General features: G+C 44.8%; 1 protein-coding gene across 2 annotated transcripts in view; it reads left to right on the forward strand.

The window, feature by feature from the left end:
- LOC112238411 (slit homolog 3 protein) overlaps nt 1-21,730 on the forward strand; it is a 442,088-nt gene that overhangs the window by 418,442 nt on the left and 1,916 nt on the right. For both annotated transcript variants that reach the window (XM_042325880.1, XM_042325879.1), the window contains 3 exons: nt 19,181-19,335; nt 19,534-19,822; nt 21,426-21,631. In XM_042325880.1, coding sequence (XP_042181814.1) covers nt 19,181-19,335; nt 19,534-19,822; nt 21,426-21,631 — 650 coding nt within the window. The remainder of the gene's footprint in view (nt 1-19,180; nt 19,336-19,533; nt 19,823-21,425; nt 21,632-21,730) is intronic.

Genomic DNA, 21,730 nt, shown 5'->3' on the forward strand with positions numbered 1-21,730 from the left:
AGAAACATCACAGAAGATTGACTGAGAGTGTTACAGGAGGAGAGAAGGTTAGAGAGGGTTTGATGGGGAGCATAGAAACATCACAGAAGATTGACTGAGAGTGTTACAGGAGGAGAGAAGGTTAGAGAGGGTTTGATGGGAGCATAGAAACATCACAGAAGATTGACCGAGAGTGTTAGAGAGGGTTTGATGGGGAGCATAGAAACATCACAGAAGATTGACCGAGAGTGTTACAGGAGGAGAGAAGGTTAGAGAGGGTTTGATGGGAGCATAGAAACATCACAGAAGATTGACCGAGAGTGTTACAGGAGGAGAGAAGGTTAGAGAGGGTTTGATTGTGAGCATAGAAACATCACAGAAGATTGACCGAGAGTGTTACAGGAGGAGAGAAGGTTAGAGAGGGTTTGATGGGAGCATAGAAACATCACAGTAGATTGACTGAGAGTGTTACAGGAGGAGAGGAGGTTAGAGAGGGTTTGATGGGGAGCATAGAAACATCACAGAAGATTGACTGAGAGTGTTACAGGAGGAGAGAAGGTTAGAGAGGGTTTGATGGGAGCATAGAAACATCACAGAAGATTGACTGAGAGTGTTACATGAGGAGAGAAGGTTAGAGAGGGTTTGATGGGGAGCATAGAAACATCACAGAAGATTGACTGAGAGTGTTACAGGAGGAGAGAAGGTTAGAGAGGGTTTGATGGGAGCATAGAAACATCACAGAAGATTGACCGAGAGTGTTACAGGAGGAGAGAAGGTTAGAGAGGGTTTGATGGGAGCATAGAAACATCACAGAAGATTGACCGAGAGTGTTACAGGAGGAGAGAAGGTTAGAGAGGGTTTGATTGTGAGCATAGAAACATCACAGAAGATTGACCGAGAGTGTTAGAGAGGGTTTGATGGGGAGCATAGAAACATCACAGAAGATTGACCGAGAGTGTTACAGGAGGAGAGAAGGTTAGAGAGGGTTTGATGGGGAGCATAGAAACATCACAGAAGATTGACCGAGAGTGTTACAGGAGGAGAGAAGGTTAGAGAGGGTTTGATGGGAGCATAGAAACATCACAGAAGATTGACCGAGAGTGTTACAGGAGGAGAGAAGGTTAGAGAGGGTTTGATGGGGAGCATAGAAACATCACAGAAGATTGACCGAGAGTGTTACAGGAGGAGAGAAGGTTAGAGAGGGTTTGATGGGAGCATAGAAACATCACAGAAGATTGACCGAGAGTGTTACAGGAGGAGAGAAGGTTAGAGAGGGTTTGATTGTGAGCATAGAAACATCACAGAAGATTGACCGAGAGTGTTACAGGAGGAGAGGAGGTTAGAGAGGGTTTGATGGGAGCATAGAAACATCACAGAAGATTGACCGAGAGTGTTACAGGAGGAGAGAAGGTTAGAGAGGGTTTGATGGGGAGCATAGAAACATCACAGAAGATTGACCAAGAGTGTTACAGGAGGAGAGAAGGTTAGAGAGGGTTTGATTGTGAGCATAGAAACATCACAGAAGATTGACCGAGAGTGTTACAGGAGGAGAGAAGGTTAGAGAGGGTTTGATGGGGAGCATAGAAACATCACAGAAGATTGACCGAGAGTGTTACAGGAGGAGAGAAGGTTAGAGAGGGTTTGATGGGGAGCATAGAAACATCACAGAAGATTGACCGAGAGTGTTACAGGAGGAGAGAAGGTTAGAGAGGGTTTGATGGGGAGCATAGAAACATCACAGAAGATTGACCGAGAGTGTTACAGGAGGAGAGAAGGTTAGAGAGGGTTTGATGGGAGCATAGAAACATCACAGAAGATTGACCGAGAGTGTTAGAGAGGGTTTGATGGGGAGCATAGAAACATCACAGAAGATTGACCGAGAGTGTTACAGGAGGAGAGAAGGTTAGAGAGGGTTTGATTGTGAGCATAGAAACATCACAGAAGATTGACCGAGAGTGTTACAGGAGGAGAGAAGATTAGAGAGGGTTTGATGGGGAGCATAGAAACATCACAGAAGATTGACTGAGAGTGTTACAGGAGGAGAGAAGGTTAGAGAGGGTTTGATGGGAGCATAGAAACATCACAGAAGATTGACCGAGAGTGTTACAGGAGGAGAGAAGGTTAGAGAGGGTTTGATGGGAGCATAGAAACATCACAGAAGATTGACTGAGAGTGTTACATGAGGAGAGAAGGTTAGAGAGGGTTTGATGGGGAGCATAGAAACATCACAGAAGATTGACTGAGAGTGTTACAGGAGGAGGGAGGTTAGAGAGGGTTTGATGGGAGCATAGAAACATCACAGAAGATTGACTGAGAGTGTTAGAGAGGGTTTGATGGGGAGCATAGAAACATCACAGAAGATTGACCGAGAGTGTTACAGGAGGAGAGAAGGTTAGAGAGGGTTTGATGGGAGCATAGAAACATCACAGAAAATTGACCGAGAGTGTTACAGGAGGAGAGAAGGTTAGAGAGGGTTTGATGGGAGCATAGAAACATCACAGAAGATTGACCGAGAGTGTTACATGAGGAGAGAAGGTTAGAGAGGGTTTGATGGGGAGCATAGAAACATCACAGAAGATTGACTGAGAGTGTTACAGGAGGAGAGAAGGTTAGAGAGGGTTTGATGGGAGCATAGAAACATCACAGAAGATTGACCGAGAGTGTTACAGGAGGAGAGAAGGTTAGAGAGGGTTTGATGGGAGCATAGAAACATCACAGAAGATTGACCGAGAGTGTTACAGGAGGAGAGAAGGTTAGAGAGGGTTTGATTGTGAGCATAGAAACATCACAGAAGATTGACCGAGAGTGTTAGAGAGGGTTTGATGGGGAGCATAGAAACATCACAGAAGATTGACCGAGAGTGTTACAGGAGGAGAGAAGGTTAGAGAGGGTTTGATTGTGAGCATAGAAACATCACAGAAGATTGACCGAGAGTGTTAGAGAGGGTTTGATGGGGAGCATAGAAACATCACAGAAGATTGACCGAGAGTGTTACAGGAGGAGAGAAGGTTAGAGAGGGTTTGATGGGAGCATAGAAACATCACAGAAGATTGACCGAGAGTGTTACAGGAGGAGAGAAGGTTAGAGAGGGTTTGATGGGGAGCATAGAAACATCACAGAAGATTGACCGAGAGTGTTACAGGAGGAGAGAAGGTTAGAGAGGGTTTGATTGTGAGCATAGAAACATCACAGAAGATTGACCGAGAGTGTTACAGGAGGAGAGAAGGTTAGAGAGGGTTTGATTGTGAGCATAGAAACATCACAGAAGATTGACCGAGAGTGTTACAGGAGGAGAGGAGGTTAGAGAGGGTTTGATGGGGAGCATAGAAACATCACAGAAGATTGACCGAGAGTGTTACAGGAGGAGAGAAGGTTAGAGAGGGTTTGATGGGAGCATAGAAACATCACAGAAGATTGACCGAGAGTGTTACAGGAGGAGAGGAGGTTAGAGAGGGTTTGATGGGAGCATAGAAACATCACAGAAGATTGACCGAGAGTGTTACAGGAGGAGAGAAGGTTAGAGAGGGTTTGATGGGAGCATAGAAACATCACAGAAGATTGACCGAGAGTGTTACAGGAGGAGAGAAGGTTAGAGAGGGTTTGATGGGGAGCATAGAAACATCACAGAAGATTGACCGAGAGTGTTACAGGAGGAGAGGAGGTTAGAGAGGGTTTGATGGGAGCATAGAAACATCACAGAAGATTGACCGAGAGTGTTACAGGAGGAGAGGAGGTTAGAGAGGGTTTGATGGGAGCATAGAAACATCACAGAAGATTGACCGAGAGTGTTACAGGAGGAGAGAAGGTTAGAGAGGGTTTGATGGGAGCATAGAAACATCACAGAAGATTGACCGAGAGTGTTACAGGAGGAGAGAAGGTTAGAGAGGGTTTGATGGGAGCATAGAAACATCACAGAAGATTGACTGAGAGTGTTACAGGAGGAGAGAAGGTTAGAGAGGGTTTGATGGGAGCATAGAAACATCACAGAAGATTGACCGAGAGTGTTACAGGAGGAGAGAAGGTTAGAGAGGGTTTGATGGGGAGCATAGAAACATCACAGAAGATTGACCGAGAGTGTTACAGGAGGAGAGAAGGTTAGAGAGGGTTTGATGGGAGCATAGAAACATCACAGAAGATTGACCGAGAGTGTTACAGGAGGAGAGAAGGTTAGAGAGGGTTTGATGGGAGCATAGAAACATCACAGAAGATTGACTGAGAGTGTTACAGGAGGAGAGAAGGTTAGAGAGGGTTTGATGGGGAGCATAGAAACATCACAGAAGATTGACTGAGAGTGTTAGAGAGGGTTTGATGGGGAGCATAGAAACATCACAGAAGATTGACTGAGAGTGTTACAGGAGGAGAGGAGGTTAGAGAGGGTTTGATGGGAGCATAGAAACATCACAGTAGATTGACCGAGAGTGTTACAGGAGGAGAGGAGGTTAGAGAGGGTTTGATGGGAGCATAGAAACATCACAGAAGATTGACTGAGAGTCTTTCAGGAGGAGAGAAGGTTAGAGAGGGTTTGATGGGGAGCATAGAAACATCACAGAAGATTGACTGAGAGTCTTTCAGGAGGAGAGAAGGTTAGAGAGGGTTTGATGGGGAGCATAGAAACATCACAGAAGATTGACCGAGAGCGTTTCAATCTTTACCCAATTCCCTCCCACACTTTCTAGGTTCAGCCATCCATTGCCACGCCTACACTATTTGTATTGGTAGGTACCTTCAGAAAGCAGTCATTGCCACGCCTACACTATTTGTATTGGTAGGTACCTTCAGAAAGCAGTCATTGCCTGCCATGTCACTGTGATTTAGAGCAATGGAGAAGAGCCTATAGAGGGGGTCAAAGTGTCTCTCTCTCTTCTCTTTGTCGCTTTTCTCTGCTCCACTCAGCGTCTGCACAAGATGTCTCTTTGTGAGCCGAATGCCATGTTAGAGCTGAGTGGAGCTGAGTCACAGAGGAAAGGGTTCAGAGAGAAGAGGACAGGCAGCTTGTGAACAAAGTGGGCTACTGGTAGAGAGAGAGAGACTGGTGGAGAGAGAGAGAGAGACTGGTAGAGAGAAAGAGAGAGAGAGAGAGAGAGGGAGAGAGAGAGACTGGTGGAGAGAGAGAGAGACTGAGAGAGAGAGAGACTGGTGGAGAGAGAGAGAGACTGAGAGAGAGAGAGAGAGAGAGACTGGTAGAGAGAGAGAGACTGGTAGAGAGAGAGAGAGACTGGTAGAGAGAGAGAGAGAGAGAGAGAGAGAGAGACTGGTAGAGAGAGAGAGACTGGTAGAGAGAGAGAGAGAGAGAGAGAGAGAGAGAGAGAGACTGGTAGAGAGAGAGAGAGAGAGAGAGAGAGAGAGACTGGTAGAGAGAGAGAGAGAGAGAGAGAGACTGGTAGAGAGAGAGAGAGAGAGACTGGTAGAGAGAGAGAGAGAGACTGGTAGAGAGAGAGAGAGAGAGAGAGATAAATACACTACAGAAAAAGACAGAACAGCACGTCAGAAATCAGCTCACTGTAATTGAAGAATCCATAGAAAATTGAACAACTCTAAACAAACAACAACACAAAGAGTTATCTATCCAAAACAGAGATATATGGATAAACCACTTCTCCAATATTTCTGGCTCTTTAACAAAGAACAAACAGCAAAAACATATACATGATCAAATACAAATCTTAGAATCAACTATTAAAGACGACCAGAACCCACTGGATTCTTCAATCACATTGAATGAACTACAGGACAAAATACAATCCTCAATGAAATGATCAAATATACAGACCACAATTTCCAATTGGCTAAATTTAAAACATACAACATTATAAAATCCATGTACACAAACCACAAGTGTGCTGTTAAAGTTGGCAAAAAACACACATTTATTTCCACGGGCTGTGGGCTGCAGCTCCCGGCCTCACCCTACTAGAATCTGAAGTCAATCTACTGTTTGCTGATGATCTGGTGCCTCTGTCCCCAACCAAGAAGGGCCTACAGCAGCACCTAGATCTTCTGGACAGATTCTGCCAGACCTGAACCCTGACAGTACATCTCAGTAAGACAAAAAATAATGGTGTTACAAATAACGTCCAGTTGCCACGACCACAAATATAATTTCCATCTAGACACCGTTGCCCTAGAGCACACAAACAAACTATACATACCTCGGCATTTTAACATCAGCACCACAGGTAACTTCCACAAAGCTGTGAACGATCTGAGAGACAAGGCAAGAAGGGCCTTCTATGCCACAAAAGGAACATAACATTTGACATACCAATTAGGATCTGGCTAAAAATAATTGAATCAGTTATAGAACCCATTGCCCTTCATGGTTGTGAAGTCTGGGGTCCGCTCACCAACCAAGAATTCACAAAATGGGACAAACAACAAATTGAGACTCTGCATGCAGAATTATGCCAAAATATCCTCAGTGTACAACGTAAAACACCAAATAATGCATGCAGAGCAGAATTAGGCTGATACCCGCTAATGATCAATATCCAGAAAAGAGACGTTAAATTCTACAACCACCTAAAATTAAGCAATTCCCAAACCTTCCATACCAAAGCCATCACCTACAGAGAGATGAACCTGGAGAAGAGTCCCCTAAGTAAGCTGGTCCTGGGGCTCTGTTCACAAACACAAAAACACCCCACAGAGCCCCAGGACAGCAGCACAATTAGACTCAACCAAATTATGAGAAAATTAAAAGATAATTACTTGACACAATGGAAAGAAATGACAAAACAACAGAGTAAACTAGAATGCTATTTGGACCTTCACAGAGAGTACACAGGGCAGAATACCTGACCACTGTGACTGACCTAAAATTAAGGAAATCTTTGACTATGTACAGACTCAGTGATCATAGCCTTTCTATTGAGAAAGGCTGCGGTATGCAGACCTGGCTCTCAAGAGAAGACAGGCTATGTGCACACTGCCTACAAAATGAGGTGGAAACTGAGCTGCACTTCCTAACCTCCTGCCCAATGTATGACCATATTAGAGACACATATTTCCCTCAGATTACACAGACCCACAAAGAATTTGAAAAATAAATCCAATTTTGATAAACTCCCATATGAACTGGGTGAAATACCACAATGTGCCGTCACAGCAGCAATATTTGTGACCTGTTGCCACAACAAAAGGGCAACCAGTGAAGAACAAACACCATTGTAAATATAACCTATATGTATGTTTATTTCTTTTCCCTTTTATACTTTAATTATTTGCAATGCTTTAACTATCATTACAATGCTATATACAGACATAATATGACATGTGAGTGTAATGTTTACTGTTCATTTGTTATTGTTTATTTCACTCTTGTTTATTATCTATTTCACTTGCTTTGGCAATGTAAATGTTTCCCATGCCAATAAAGGCCCTTCATTTTAAAATTGAGAGAGAGAGAGAGAGAGAGATATAGAGAGAGAGATATAGAGAGAGAGAGACAGAGAGAGAGAGAGAGAGAGACTGGTAGAGAGAGAGAGAGACTTATAGAGAGAGAGACTGGTAGAGAGACAGAGAGAGAGAGACAGAGAGAGAGAGAGAGAGAGAGAGAGAGAGAGAGATACTGCAACAGTAAAGCCAGCCGTTGTCTCTGAGAATAGTCAGAACAGACCCAGACAGAACAGATCCAGATAGACTCAGACATAACAGATCCAGATAGACTCAGACAGAACAGATCTAGATAGACTCAGACAGAACAGATCTAGATAGACCCAGACAGAATAGACCCAGACAGAACAGATCCAGACAGAACAGATCTAGACAGACAGAACAGATCCAGATAGACCCAGACAGAATAGACCCAGACAGAACAGATACAGATAGACACAGACAGAACAGATCCAGACAGATCCGATCTAGACAGACCCAGACAAAACATATCTAGACAGAACAGATCCAGATAGACCCAGACAGAACAGATCCAGACAGAACAGATCTAGACAGAACAGATCTAGACAGACCCAGACAGAACATATCCAGACAGAACAGATCCAGATAGACCCATACAGAACAGATCCAGACAGAACAGATCTAGATAGACCCAGACAGAACAGATCCAGACAGAACAGATCTAGACAGACCCAGACAGAACAGATCCAGATAGAACAGATCCAGATAGAACAGACCCAGACAGAACAGATCCAGATAGAACAGATCTAGACAGAACAGATCCAGACAGAACAGATCCAGATAGACCCAGACAGAACAGAACAGATCCAGACAGAACAGATCCAGACAGAACAGATCCAGACAGAACATATCCAGACAGAACAGATCCAGACAGAACAGATCCAGACAGAACAGATCCAGACAGAACAGATCCAGACAGACACAGACAGAACAGATCCAGACAGAACAGATACAGATAGACCCAGACAGAACAGATACAGATAGACCCAGACAGAACAGATACAGATAGACCCAGACAGAACAGATACAGATAGAACAGACCCAGACAGAACAGATCCAGACAGACACAGACAGAACAGATCCAGACAGAACATATACAGATAGACCCAGACAGAACAGATCCATATAGACCCAGACAGAACAGATACAGATAGAACAGACACAGACAGAACAGATACAGATAGACCCAGACAGAACAGAACCAGACAGAACAGATCCAGATGGGCCCAGACAGAACAGACCCAGACAGAACAGATCCAGATAGACCCAGACAGAACAGATCCAGACAAAACAGATCCAGACAAAACAGATCCAGACAGAACAGATCTAGACAGAACAGATCCAGACAGAACAGATCTAGACAGAACAGATCCAGATAGACCCAGACAGAACAGATCCAGACAGAACAGATCTAGACAGACCCAGACAGAACAGATCCAGATAGACCCAGACAGATCAGATCCAGACAGAACAGATCTAGACAGAACAGATCCAGATAGACCCAGACAGAACAGATCCAGACAGAACAGATCTAGACAGACCCAGACAGAACATACCCAGACAAAACAGACACAGACAGAACAGACCCAGACAGACCAGATCCAGACAGAACAGACACAGACAGAACAGATCCAGATAGAACAGATCCAGATAGAACAGATCCAGATAGAACAGATCTAGACAGACCCAGACAGAACAGATCCAGATAGACACAGAGAGAACAGACACAGATAGACACAGACTCCAGATAGACACAGACAGAACAGACACTGATAGACACAGACAGAACAGATCTAGACAGACCCAGACAGAACAGATACAGATAGAACAGACCCAGACAGAACAGATCCAGACAGAACAGATCCAGACAGAACAGATCTAGACAGAACAGATCTAGACAGACCCAGACAGAACAGATCCAGATAGACACAGACAGAACAGACACTGATAGACACAGACATAACAGATCTAGACAGACCCAGACAGAACAGATACAGATAGAACAGACCCAGACAGAACAGATCCAGACAGAACAGATCCAGATGGGCCCAGACAGAACAGACCCAGACAGAACAGATCCAGATAGACCCAGACAGAACAGATACAGATAGAACAGACCCAGACAGAACAGATCCAGACAGACACAGACAGAACAGATCCAGACAGAACAGATCCAGATGGGCCCAGACAGAACAGACCCAGACAGAACAGATCCAGATAGAACAGACCCAGACAGAACAGATCCAGACAAAACAGATCCAGACAAAACAGATCCAGACAGAACAGATCTAGACAGAACAGATCCAGATAGACCCAGACAGAACAGATCCAGACAGAACAGATCTAGACAGACCCAGACAGAACAGATCCAGATAGACACAGACAGAACATACCCAGACAAAACAGACATAGACAGAACAGACCCAGACAGAACAGACCCAGACAGACCAGATCCAGACAGAACAGATCCAGACAGAACAGATCCAGACAGAACAGATCCAGACAGAACAGATCCAGACAGAACATATCCAGACAGAACATATCCAGACAGAACATATCCAGACAGAACAGATCCAGATAGAACAGATCCAGACAGAACAGATACAGATAGAACAGACCCAGACAGAACAGATCCAGACAGTTTAGATAGTTGTTGTTAGACCTAGCTAGCCCCAGCCATTATGATGGTTTAGATAGTACTGTTAGACCTAGCTAGCCCCAGCCATTATGATGGTTTAGATAGTACTGTTAGATCTAGCTAGCCCCAGCCATTATGATGGTTTAGATAGTTGTTGTTAGACCTAGCTAGCCCCAGCCATTATGATGGTTTAGATAGTACTGTTAGATCTAGCTAGCCCCAGCCATTATGATGGTTTAGATAGTACTGTTAGACCTAGCTAGCCCCAGCCATTATGATGGTTTAGATAGTTGTTGTTAGACCTAGCTAGCCCCAGCCATTATGATGGTTTAGATAGTACTGTTAGACCTAGCTAGCCCCAGCCATTATGATGGTTTAGATAGTTGTTGTTAGACCTAGCTAGCCCCAGCCATTATGATGGTTTAGATAGTACTGTTAGACCTAGCTAGCCCCAGCCATTATGATGGTTTAGATAGTTGTTGTTAGACCTAGCTAGCCCCAGCCATTATGATGGTTTAGATAGTTGTTGTTAGACCTAGCTAGCCCCAGCCATTATGATGGTTTAGATAGTTGTTGTTAGACCTAGCTAGCCCCAGCCATTATGATGGTTTAGGTAGTACTGTTAGACCTAGCTAGCCCCAGCCATTATGATGGTTTAGATAGTTGTTGTTAGACCTAGCCATTATGATGGTTTAGATAGTTGTTGTTAGACCTAGCTAGCCCCAGCCATTATGATGGTTTAGATAGTACTGTTAGACCTAGCTAGCCCCAGCCATTATGATGGTTTAGATAGTACTGTTAGACCTAGCTAGCCCCAGCCATTATGATGGTTTAGATAGTTGTTGTTAGATCTAGCTAGCCCCAGCCATTAAGATGGTTTAGGTAGTACTGTTAGACCTAGCTAGCCCCAGCCATTATGATGGTTTAGATAGTTGTTGTTAGATCTAGCTAGCCCCAGCCATTATGATGGTTTAGATAGTTGTTGTTAGACCTAGCTAGCCCCAGCCATTATGATGGTTTAGATAGTTGTTGTTAGACCTAGCTAGCCCCAGCCATTATGATGGTTTAGATAGTACTGTTAGACCTAGCTAGCCCCAGCCATTATGATGGTTTAGATAGTACTGTTAGATCTAGCTAGCCCCAGCCATTATGATGGTTTAGATAGTTGTTGTTAGACCTAGCTAGCCCCAGCCATTAAGATGGTTTAGATAGTTGTTGTTAGACCTAGCTAGCCCCAGCCATTATGATGGTTTAGATAGTACTGTTAGACCTAGCTAGCCCCAGCCATTATGATGGTTTAGATAGTTGTTGTTAGACCTAGCTAACCCCAGCCATTATGATGGTTTAGGTAGTACTGTTAGACCGAGCAAGCCCTAAGAGGAGCTATTCAGGCAACACCCCCCTCCCTTAGACCCCATATACTAAACAAGCTTGTAGTTCGCCAGTGTGCTTCTAAGGAAACCTAATTGAGGTTGCTTACAGCTGCAATCTGGAACTTTGTTGGTTATCTGCAAAACATACATTTAAACCAGTCTACATTGTAAGCAATTGACAGCGCTGGGTAGTTACATTTTGAAATGTAAATAGGGTCTACAGGGTAGCTGGTTCAATATATCTTTCTCTGATAAAGGCAACCAGTAAGTTTGTGTTATTTAAAATGTGGTTTGATAAAGAGAGGAAGATGGAGTATTTTATGTACTTCCCTCGGTCAACCTGCAGGGTGCTGCTGAAATCTGCCACAGCTTTCTGTTCGCTTTTATTGAATTCCATAATGGGCTGGTATAAGCTAATACGCAGGCTGGGCACACATCAAAGACACCACATCCCCATTGAAAAATATTGCCTCTGGAAAACTTCAGATTGTCAAAACACAGACAAAGCCCAAAATTGGCAGAGGTTGGAGGGCTGAGCTACCCGGTTCACCTTTTTAGACTGGACCTCTGCTGCCCCTCTGTGGTCATATGGTATCATAGCAAGATGGGAACTCTCGATTTTCTTCCCCAAACCCTTTTCTCTGCTACTCCCCCTTAGCCAGGATGTTCATGTGGGCTTTCAGATTGCCAGTAACGAATGACGGCTGTCAAAATAGGAGACACTGGGTGACAATGGCATTGAAGTGTAATAAAGCCAGACTTCCATGGTGGTATTTATGTATTAAATGGAAGCAGAAGCGGGCTCCCAAGTGGCACAGCTAGAGGTGTAACTACAGACCCTGGTTTGATTCCAGGCTGTATCACAACCGGCCGTGATTGGGGAGTCCCATAGGGTGGCGCACAATTGGCCCAGCGTAGTCCGGGTTATGGTTTGGCCGGAGTAGGCCGTCATTGTAAATAAGAATTTGTTCTTAACTGACTTGCCAAGGTAAAAAAAAAAACTGGTTGGCTGCAAAAGGCCTGTTTTCATATTGGAATGAAATTACACGCCCATAATGCAAACCACACATGATGCAGTGATTACTTTGCAGATGTGATGGGACGGGGGGTGTGGTTCAGCTGTGTCAGACCGCTCTAAAACAGGATGAGTAAAGGCTAATAAGTGCACTACTTTTGAGAAGAAAAAATATATAATTTTTTGTCAAATGTTTTAATTAATATGATTTTAAGATTTTTTTTTTTTACTGGCTGTTAATGTTGTAATAATACAGTCATTGAACCACTGTAGGAACTGTCAATCAAATGTTTTTAACAATCAGCCAATAGGAGAGCTGCAGTTGGGGAGAGCCTTTCTAAACTTGCCTGATTGGCATGCTGTTTTTGGATAAGACCACAACCCAATAGCGGTAAGTATAGAAAGAGCTAGTTTTGAGCTGCACTCAATTTCACCACCCAGACCCAATATATTATTTATTTATTTATTCTCTCATGTTTACATTGCCAAAGCAAGTGAAATAGATCAAGTTTACATACACTTAGGTTGGAGTCATTAAAACTCGTTTTTCAACCACTCCATAAATATCTTGTTAACAAACTATAGTTTTGGCACATCGGTTAGGACATCTACTTTGTGTATGACACAAGTCATTTTTCCAACAATTGTTTACAGACAGATTATTTCACTTATAAGTCACTGTATCACAATTCCAGTGGGTCAGAAGTTGGCATACACTAAGTTGACTGTGCCTTTCAACATCTTGAAACACTCAAAGAATATGGCTGCCTAAATATGGTTCCCAATCAGAGACAACGAGAATCACCTGCCTCTGATTGAGAACCGGCTCAGGCAACCATAGACTTTGCTAGAACACCCCACTAAGCCACAATCCTAAAACCTACGAAAAAAAACAATACACAAACACACCACAAAATAAACCCATGTCACACCCTGGCCTGACCAAAATAAATAAAGAAAACACAAAATACTAAGACCAGGGCGTGACACACGGTTTGTTTTGTATTTTTATTGGTTTTGTCGGCGTCATTTCTTAAACAAAGTAAAATGTACGTTTACCACTCTGCACCTTGGTCCTCCTCCTTCAACAGCCGTGACAGGGTGCTTTGCTGCAGGAGGGACAGGTGCACTTCACAAAATAGATGATAAGGTAGGAAAATTATGTGGATATATTGAAGCAACATCTCAAGACATCAGAGGAAGTTAAAGCTTGGTTGCAAATGGGTCTTTCAAATGGATAATGACCCCAAGCATAATTCCAAAGTTGTGGCAAGATGGCTTAAGGACAACAAAGTCAAGGTATTGGAGTGGCCATCACAAAGCCCTGACCTTAATCCTACAGAAAATTTGTGGGAAGATCTGAGAAAGTGTGTGCGAGCAAGGAGGCCTACAAACCTGACTCAGTCACACCAGCTCTGTCAGGAGGAATGGGCCAAAATTCACCCTACTTATTGTGGGAAGCTTGTGGAAGGCTACCTGAAATGTTTTACCCAAATTAAACCATTTAAAGGCAATGCTACCAAGTACTAATTGAGTGTATGTAAACTTCGGATCCACAGGGAATGTGATGAAAGAAAAAAACGCTGAAATAAATAATTCTCTCTGCTATTATTCTGACATTTCACATTCTTAAAATAAAGTGGTGATCCTAACTGACCTAAGACAGGGAATTTTTACTAGGATTAAAATTCAGGAATTGTGAAAAACTGAGTTTAAATGTATTTGGCTAATGTGTATGTAAACGTCTGACTTCAACTGTATATACAGTGTTGTAATGATGTGCAAAAAGTTCAAGTACAAAAGGGAAAATAAATAAACATAAATATAGGATATATTTACAATGGTGTTTGTTCTTCTCTGGTGGCACTTTTGTTGTGGCAGCTGGTCACAAATCGCATTGCTTTGATGGCACACTGGTATTTCACCCAATAGATATGCGAGTTTATCAAAATTAGATTTTTTTTCTCATTCTTTGTGGGCCTGTGTAATCTGAGGGAAATATGTGTCTCTAGTATGGTCATACATTTCGCAGGAGGTTAGGAAATGCAGCTCAGTCTCCACCTCATTTTGTGGGCAGTATGCACATAGCCTGTCTTCTCTTGAGAGCCAGGTTTGCCTTCAGCGGCCTTTCTCAATAGCAAGGCTATGCTCACTGAGTCTGTGGGTTCTGTTTGTGTTTGTGAACAGAGCCCCAGAACCAGCTTGCTTAGGGGGCTCTTCTCCGGGTTCATCGCTCTGTAGGTGATGGCTTTGTTATGGAAGGTTTAGGAATCGCTTCTTTTTAGGTGGTTGTAGAATTTAACAGCTGTTTTCTGGATATTGATCATTAGCGGGTATCAGCCTAATTCTGCTCTGCATGCAGTATTTGGTGTTTTACGTTGTACACTGAGGATATTTTGGCAGAATTCTGCATGCGGAGTCTCAATTTGGTATTTGCCCAATTTTGTGAATTCTTGGTTGATGAGCGAACCCCAGACCTCACAATCATGAAGGGCAATGGGTTCTGTAACTGATTCAATTATTTTTAGCCAGATCCTAATTGGTATGTCAAGTTTTATGTTCCTTTTTATGGCATAGAAGGCCCTTGCCTTGTCTCTCAGCTTGTTCACAGCCTACAGGGAGGAGGTGAGGGCCCTTGGAGTGTGGTGTCAGGAAAATAACCTCACACTCAACGTCAACAAAACTAAGGAGATGATTGTGGACTTCAGGAAACAGCAGAGGGAACACCCCCCTATCCACATCGATGGAACAGTAGTGGAGAGGGTAGCAAGTTTTAAGTTCCTCGGCATACACATCACAGAAAAACTGAATTGGCCCACTCACACAGACAGCATCGTGAAGAAGGCGCAGCAGCGCCTCTTCAACCCCAGGAGGCTGAAGAAATTTGGCTTGTCACCAAAAGCACTCACAAACTTCTACAGATGCACAATCGAGAGCATCCTGGCGGGCTGTATCACCGCCTGGTACGGCAACTGCTCCGCCCACAACTGTAAGGCTCTCCAGAGGGTAGTGAGGTCTGCACAACGCATCACCGGGGGCAAACTACCTGCCCTCCAGGACACCTACACCACCCGATGTTACAGGAAGGCCATAAAGATCATCAAGGACATCAACCACCCGAGCCACTGCCTGTTCACCCCGCTATCATCCAGAAGGCGAGGTCAGTACAGGTGCATCAAAGCTGGGACCGAGAGACTGAAAAACAGCTTCTATCTCAAGGCCATCAGACAGTTAAACAGCCACCACTAACATTGAGTGGCTGCTGCCAACACACTGACACTGACTCAACTCCAGCCACTTTAATAATGGGAATTGATGGGAAATGATGTAAATATATCACTAGCCACTTTAAACAATGCTACCTTATATAATGTTACTTACCCTACATTATTCATCTCATATGCATACGTATATACTGTACTCTATATCATCGACTGCATCCTTATGTAATACATGTATCACTAGCCACTTTAACTATGCCACTTTGTTTACATACTCATCTCATATGTATATACTGTACTCGATACCATCTACTGTATCGTGCCTATGCTGCTCTGTACCATCACTCATTCATATATCCTTATGTACATATTCTTTATCCCCTTACACTGTGTATAAGACAGTAGTTTTGGAATTGTTAGTTAGATTACTTGTTGGTTATTACTGCATTGTCGGAACTAGAAGCACAAGCATTTCGCTACACTCGCATTAACATCTGCTAACCATGTGTATGTGACAAATAAAATTTGATTTGATTTGTGGAAGTTACCTGTGGCGCTGATGTTTAGGCCGAGGTATGTATAGTTTGTTTGTGTGCTCTAGGGCAACGGTATCTAGATGGAATTTATATTTGTGGTCCTGGCAACTGGACGTTATTTGTAACACCATTATTTTTTGTCTTACTGAGATGTACTGTCAGGGTTCAGGTCTGACAGAATCTGTCCAGAAGATCTAGGTGCTGCTGTAAGCCCTCCTTGGTTGGGGACAGAAGCACCAGATCATCAGCAAACAGTAGACATTTGACTTTAGATTCTAGTAGGCTGAGACCAGGACTGTTCCAGTGCCCTCCCCAATTCGTTGGGGCTTAAGCTGCATCCCTGTCTCACCCCATGTGAAATGTGTGTTTTTTGCCAATTTGTACTGCACACTTTGTGTGCATGATTGTGTACATGTTTTGTATAATGTTGTATGTTTTTACCCCAAGACCACTTTCCATCAATTTGTTTAGCAGACCCTCATGCCAAATTGAGTCAAATGCTTTTTTGAAGTCAACAAAGCATGAGAAGACTTTGCATTTGTTATGGTTTGTTTGTCAATTAGGGTGTGCATAGCCAATTGGAATTTGTGGTCTGTATATTTTATCATTTAAGGTTCTCTCTCTCTCTCTCTCTCTCTCTCTCTCTCTCTCTCTCTGTAACTAGGCAGGCCCAGAGGCAGTACAGCCTGTTCTGTACCCAGCAGTCAGCCAGTAAACTAGTGAGTCAGTATGGAAGCTGGAGCAATTATCATTGTGAAAAGGACTCATGTGCCCCCAGGACAAAATATACTGACTCAGACAGAAGCCAACAGCATCATTGCTTGCTATTCCAGTAGAAGTTTTCTGGTTTGGAGAGGGTTTTGGGTGCTCAGTGTGATGAGACAGAGTGCCCTGAAATGGTTCAAACATGAGTAGTGTGGAAGGCAATCTTTCTTCGGAGGACATACACTGGCCTCGCGTCACCATGCCTCCAAAATCATGTCGTTGTCACGCCTTCCTGTATTAAGGAAGTCTGGTTCGCAACGAGGCTAATTCTAGAGTGCTGCTATTGTTCACAGGGCCAGAGTGGAGTCATCACATGCAGAAAAATAAATGTCCTCTCACTGTCAACTGCATTTGTTTTCAGCAAACTTATGTGTAAATATTTGTATGAACATAACAAGATTCAACAACTGAGACATAAACTGAACAAGTTCCACAGACATGTGACGAACAGAAATGGAATAATGTGTCCCCGAACAAAGGGGGGGGGTCAAAATCAAAAGTAACAATCAGTATCTGGTGTGGCCACCAGCTGCATTAACTACTGCAGCTGGTGTCGCGAATGGTTGAGGGACAGCTATTGGGGAACAATACCATTTAAAACATTTAAATAGTACTGTCCTCATGGACTCAGATTTGCCAGTTCTTGCTCTTCCACCAAGGCACCTGCAAGTTCCCGGACATTTCTGGGGGGAATGGCACTAGCCCTCACCCTCCGATCCAACAGGTCCCAGACATGCTCAATGGGATTGAGATATGGGCTCTTCGCTGGCAACGGCAGAACACTGACATTCCTGTCTTGCAGGAAATCACGTACAGAATGAACAGTATGGCTGGTGGCATTATCATGCTGGAGGGTCATGTCAGGATGAGCCTGCAGGAAGGGTACCACATGAGGGTGGAGGATGTCTTCCCTGTAACGCACAGTATTGAGATTGCCTGCAATGACAACAAGCTCAGTCCGATGATACTGTGACACACCGCCCCAGACCATGACTGACCCTCCACCTCCAAATCGAACCCGCTCCAGAGTACAGGCCTCGGTGTAACGCTCATTCCTTTGAAGATAAACGCGAATTTGACCATCATCCCCGGTGAGACAAAACCGCGACTCATCAGTGAAGAGCACTTTTTTCCAGTCCTGTCTGGTCCAGCGAAGGTGGGTTTGTGCCCATAGGCAACGTTGTTGCCGGTGATGTCTGGTGAGGACCTGCCTTACAACAGGCCTACAAGCCCTCAGTCCAGCCTCTCTCAGCCTATTGCGGACAGTCTGAGCTCTGATGGAGGGATTGTGTGTTCCTGGTATAACTCAGGCAGTTGTTGTTGCCATCCTGTACGTGTCCCGCAGGTGTGATGTTCGGATGTACAGGTGTTGTTACATGTGATCTGCCACTGCAAGGACAATCAGCTGTCTGTCCTGTCTCCCTGTAGCGCTGACTTAGGCATCTCACAGTACGGACATTGCAATTTATTGCCCTGGCCACATCTGCTGTTCTCATGCCTCCTTGCAGCAGGCCTATGGCATGTTCACGCAGATGAGCAGGGACCCTGGGAATCTTTCTTTTGGTGTTTTTCAGAGTCGGTAGAAAGGCCTCCTTAGTGTCCTAAGTTTTCATCACTGTGACCTTAATTGCTTACCGTCTGTAAGCTGTTAGTGTCTTAACGACCATTCCACAGGTGCATGTTCATTAGTTGTTTATGGTTCATTGAACAAGCATGGGAAACCGTGTTTAAACCCTTTACAATGAAGATCTGTGAAGTTATTTGGACTTTTACGAATTATCTTTGAACAGGGTCCTGAAAAAGGGACGTTTCTTTTTTTGCTGAGTTTATAAGAACTCCTATATTACTACAATGAATCTAATCTCTCTCTCTCTCTCTCTCTCTCTCTCTCTCTCTGTCTGTCTGTCTGTCTGTCTGTCTGTCTGTCTGTCTGTCTGTCTCTCTCTCTCTCTCTCTCTCTCTCTCTCTCTCTCTCTGTCTGTCTCTATCTATCTGTATCTCTCTGTGTCTCTCTTTCTTTGTCTCTCTTTCTGTGTCTGTCTCTATCTATCTCTCTTTCTCTATCTGTCTCTCTCTCTCTTTCTCTCTGTCTGTCTCTATCTGTGTGGCTCTCTCTGTGTCTCTCTGTCTCTGTCTCTATCTATCTCTCTTTCTCTGTCTGTCTATCTATCTCTGTCTCTCTCTGTGTGTCTCTCTCTGTGTCTCTCTCTCTCTCTCTCTGTGTCTCTCTTTCTCAACAGTGTTGAGTCTGTGAATGATGGTCTATTTCACACGGTGGAGCTCCTGATTCAGAACCACTCTCTGAGCCTGGTGGTGGACAAGGGATCCCCCAAGAGTCTGGGCAAGCTGCCCCGCCAGCCCTCTTTGGACCACAGCACACAGCTCTACATAGGAGGTAAACAGAGACACATATAGCACACATACCTGAAAGGACCTCCTTAGAAACACACAGAACAATTTGCACTGTGCATACCAACAGATATTTTCTTTACACATTGAAACTGATGTACAGATGAAATGTCAGGTCAACAAACCAGAATGTCAGAATGATAATACCCCCTCTTTCTTCCATCCCTCCCCTCCTCCCCTCCAGGTATACCCTTAGCAGTGGTGGCATCAGGCCTGCGTTCAGGTCCCGACCGCAGCCCCCAGGCCTTCAACGGCTGCATCCACAATGTCAGGATCAACGGAGAGCTCCAGGATCTGGGGGCAGCGCCACGCAGGGTGGAAGGCATCCTGCCAGGCTGCCACTCCTGCAGTGTGTGTGCCCAAGGCGCCTGCAGACAGAGGGGGGAGACGGGTGTGTCCTGCGAGTGCCCACCCAGCCGCAGCGGATCCCTCTGTGATCAGAAGACTGCCCCCAGCCCCTGTCATAGCAGCAGGTATGGCGTGTCTAACAGCTACATATCACATATCAGACTGCCCCTGTCATAGCAGCAGGTATGGCCTGTCTAACAGCTACATATCAGACTGCCCCAGTCAGAGCAGCAGGTATGGCCTGTCTAACAGTTACATATCAGACTGCCCCTGTCAGAGCAGCAGGTATGGCCTGTCTAACAGCTACATATCAGACTGCCCCTGTCAGAGCAGCAGGTATGACCTGGCTAACAGCTACATATCAGACTGCCCCTGTCAGAGCAGCAGGCATGGCCTGTCTAACAGCTACATATCAGACTGCCCCCAGCCCCTGTCAGAGCAGCAGGTATGGCCTGTCTAACAGCTACATATCAGACTGCCCCTGTCAGAGCAGCAGGTATGGCCTGTCTAACAGCTACATATCAGACTGCCCCCAGCCCCTGTCAGAGCAGCAGGTATGGCCTGTCTAACAGCTACATATCGGACTGACCCTGTCAGAGCAGCAGGTATGGCCTGTCTAACAGCTTCATATCAGACTGCCCCTGTCAGAGCAGCAGGTATGGCCTGTCTAACAGCTACATATCAGACTGCCCCTGTCAGAGCAGCAGGTATGGCCTGTCTAACAGCTACATATCAGACTGCCCCAGTCAGAGCAGCAGGTATGGCCTGTCTAACAGCTACATATCAGACTGCCCCAGTCAGAGCAGCATGCATGGCCTGTCTAACAGCTACATATCAGACTGCCCCTGTCAGAGCAGCAGGTATGGCCTGTCTAACAGCTACATATCAGACTGCCCCCAGCCCCTGTCATAGCAGCAGGTATGGCCTGTCTAACAGCTACATATCAGACTGCCCCAGTCAGAGCAGCAGGTATGGCCTGTCTAACAGTTACATATCAGACTGCCCAAGTCAGAGCAGCAGGTATGGCCTGTCTAACAGCTACATATCAGACTGCCCCAGTCAGAGCAGCATTCATGGCCTGTCTAACAGCTACATATCAGACTGCCCCAGTCAGAGCAGCAGGTTTGGCCTGTCTAACAGCTACATATCAGACAGCCCCAGTCAGAGCAGCAGGTATGGCCTGTCTAACAGCTACATATCAGACTGCCCCAGTCAGAGCAGCAGGTATGGCCTGTAACAGCTACATATCAGACTGCCCCAGTCAGAGCAGCAGGTATGGCCTGTCTAACAGCTACATATCAGACTGCCCCAGTCAGAGCAGCAGGTATGGCCTGTCTAACAGCTACATATCAGACTGCCCCAGTCAGAGCAGCAGGTATGGCCTGTCTAACAGCTACATATCAGACTGCCCCAGTCAGAGCAGCAGGTATGGCCTGTCTAACAGCTACATATCAGACTGCCCCAGTCAGAGCAGCAGGTATGGCCTGTCTAACAGCTACATATCCGAGACACCTCAACATAGGCCTTTAATCATAACTAAAAATCCATAATGAACCTCATCCTCAACACATTAGTACATTCACAAGCATACAAATGGACACATGCTTTTACACTTGCTCATGTTTAATAATGTTAGAAAATATTAATAATATGTACTCAATGTGTATGAATTATTAAACACACATCAATTACCATTCCTCACATGAAGTGTAAACCTCTTTGTTTCAGGTGTATCCATGGGCTGTGTGTGCCTAAGGCATCATCTTACAGTTGTCAGTGTGCTGAGGGCTACACAGGGCAGTACTGTGACAGGAGAGAGGAGCCCCAAGCCTGTAGGGGACACCAGTGTAGACACGGAGAGTGTAGGGTCACAGGGAGTGGGGAGCCCTCCTGCCACTGCCAGCCAGGCTACACTGGCCCTGCCTGTGCCACCGGTGAGAGGATTAGACACACACACACCTAGGCGGTTTCCAACATTGAGAAACTGTTTCTGTAAGGACATTCTACTGCATACAGAAACTTGACTATCAGAG

The sequence above is a fragment of the Oncorhynchus tshawytscha genome, linkage group LG08 (genome assembly GCF_018296145.1).
Source record: "Oncorhynchus tshawytscha isolate Ot180627B linkage group LG08, Otsh_v2.0, whole genome shotgun sequence".
NCBI classification, from domain to species: domain Eukaryota; kingdom Metazoa; phylum Chordata; class Actinopteri; order Salmoniformes; family Salmonidae; genus Oncorhynchus; species Oncorhynchus tshawytscha.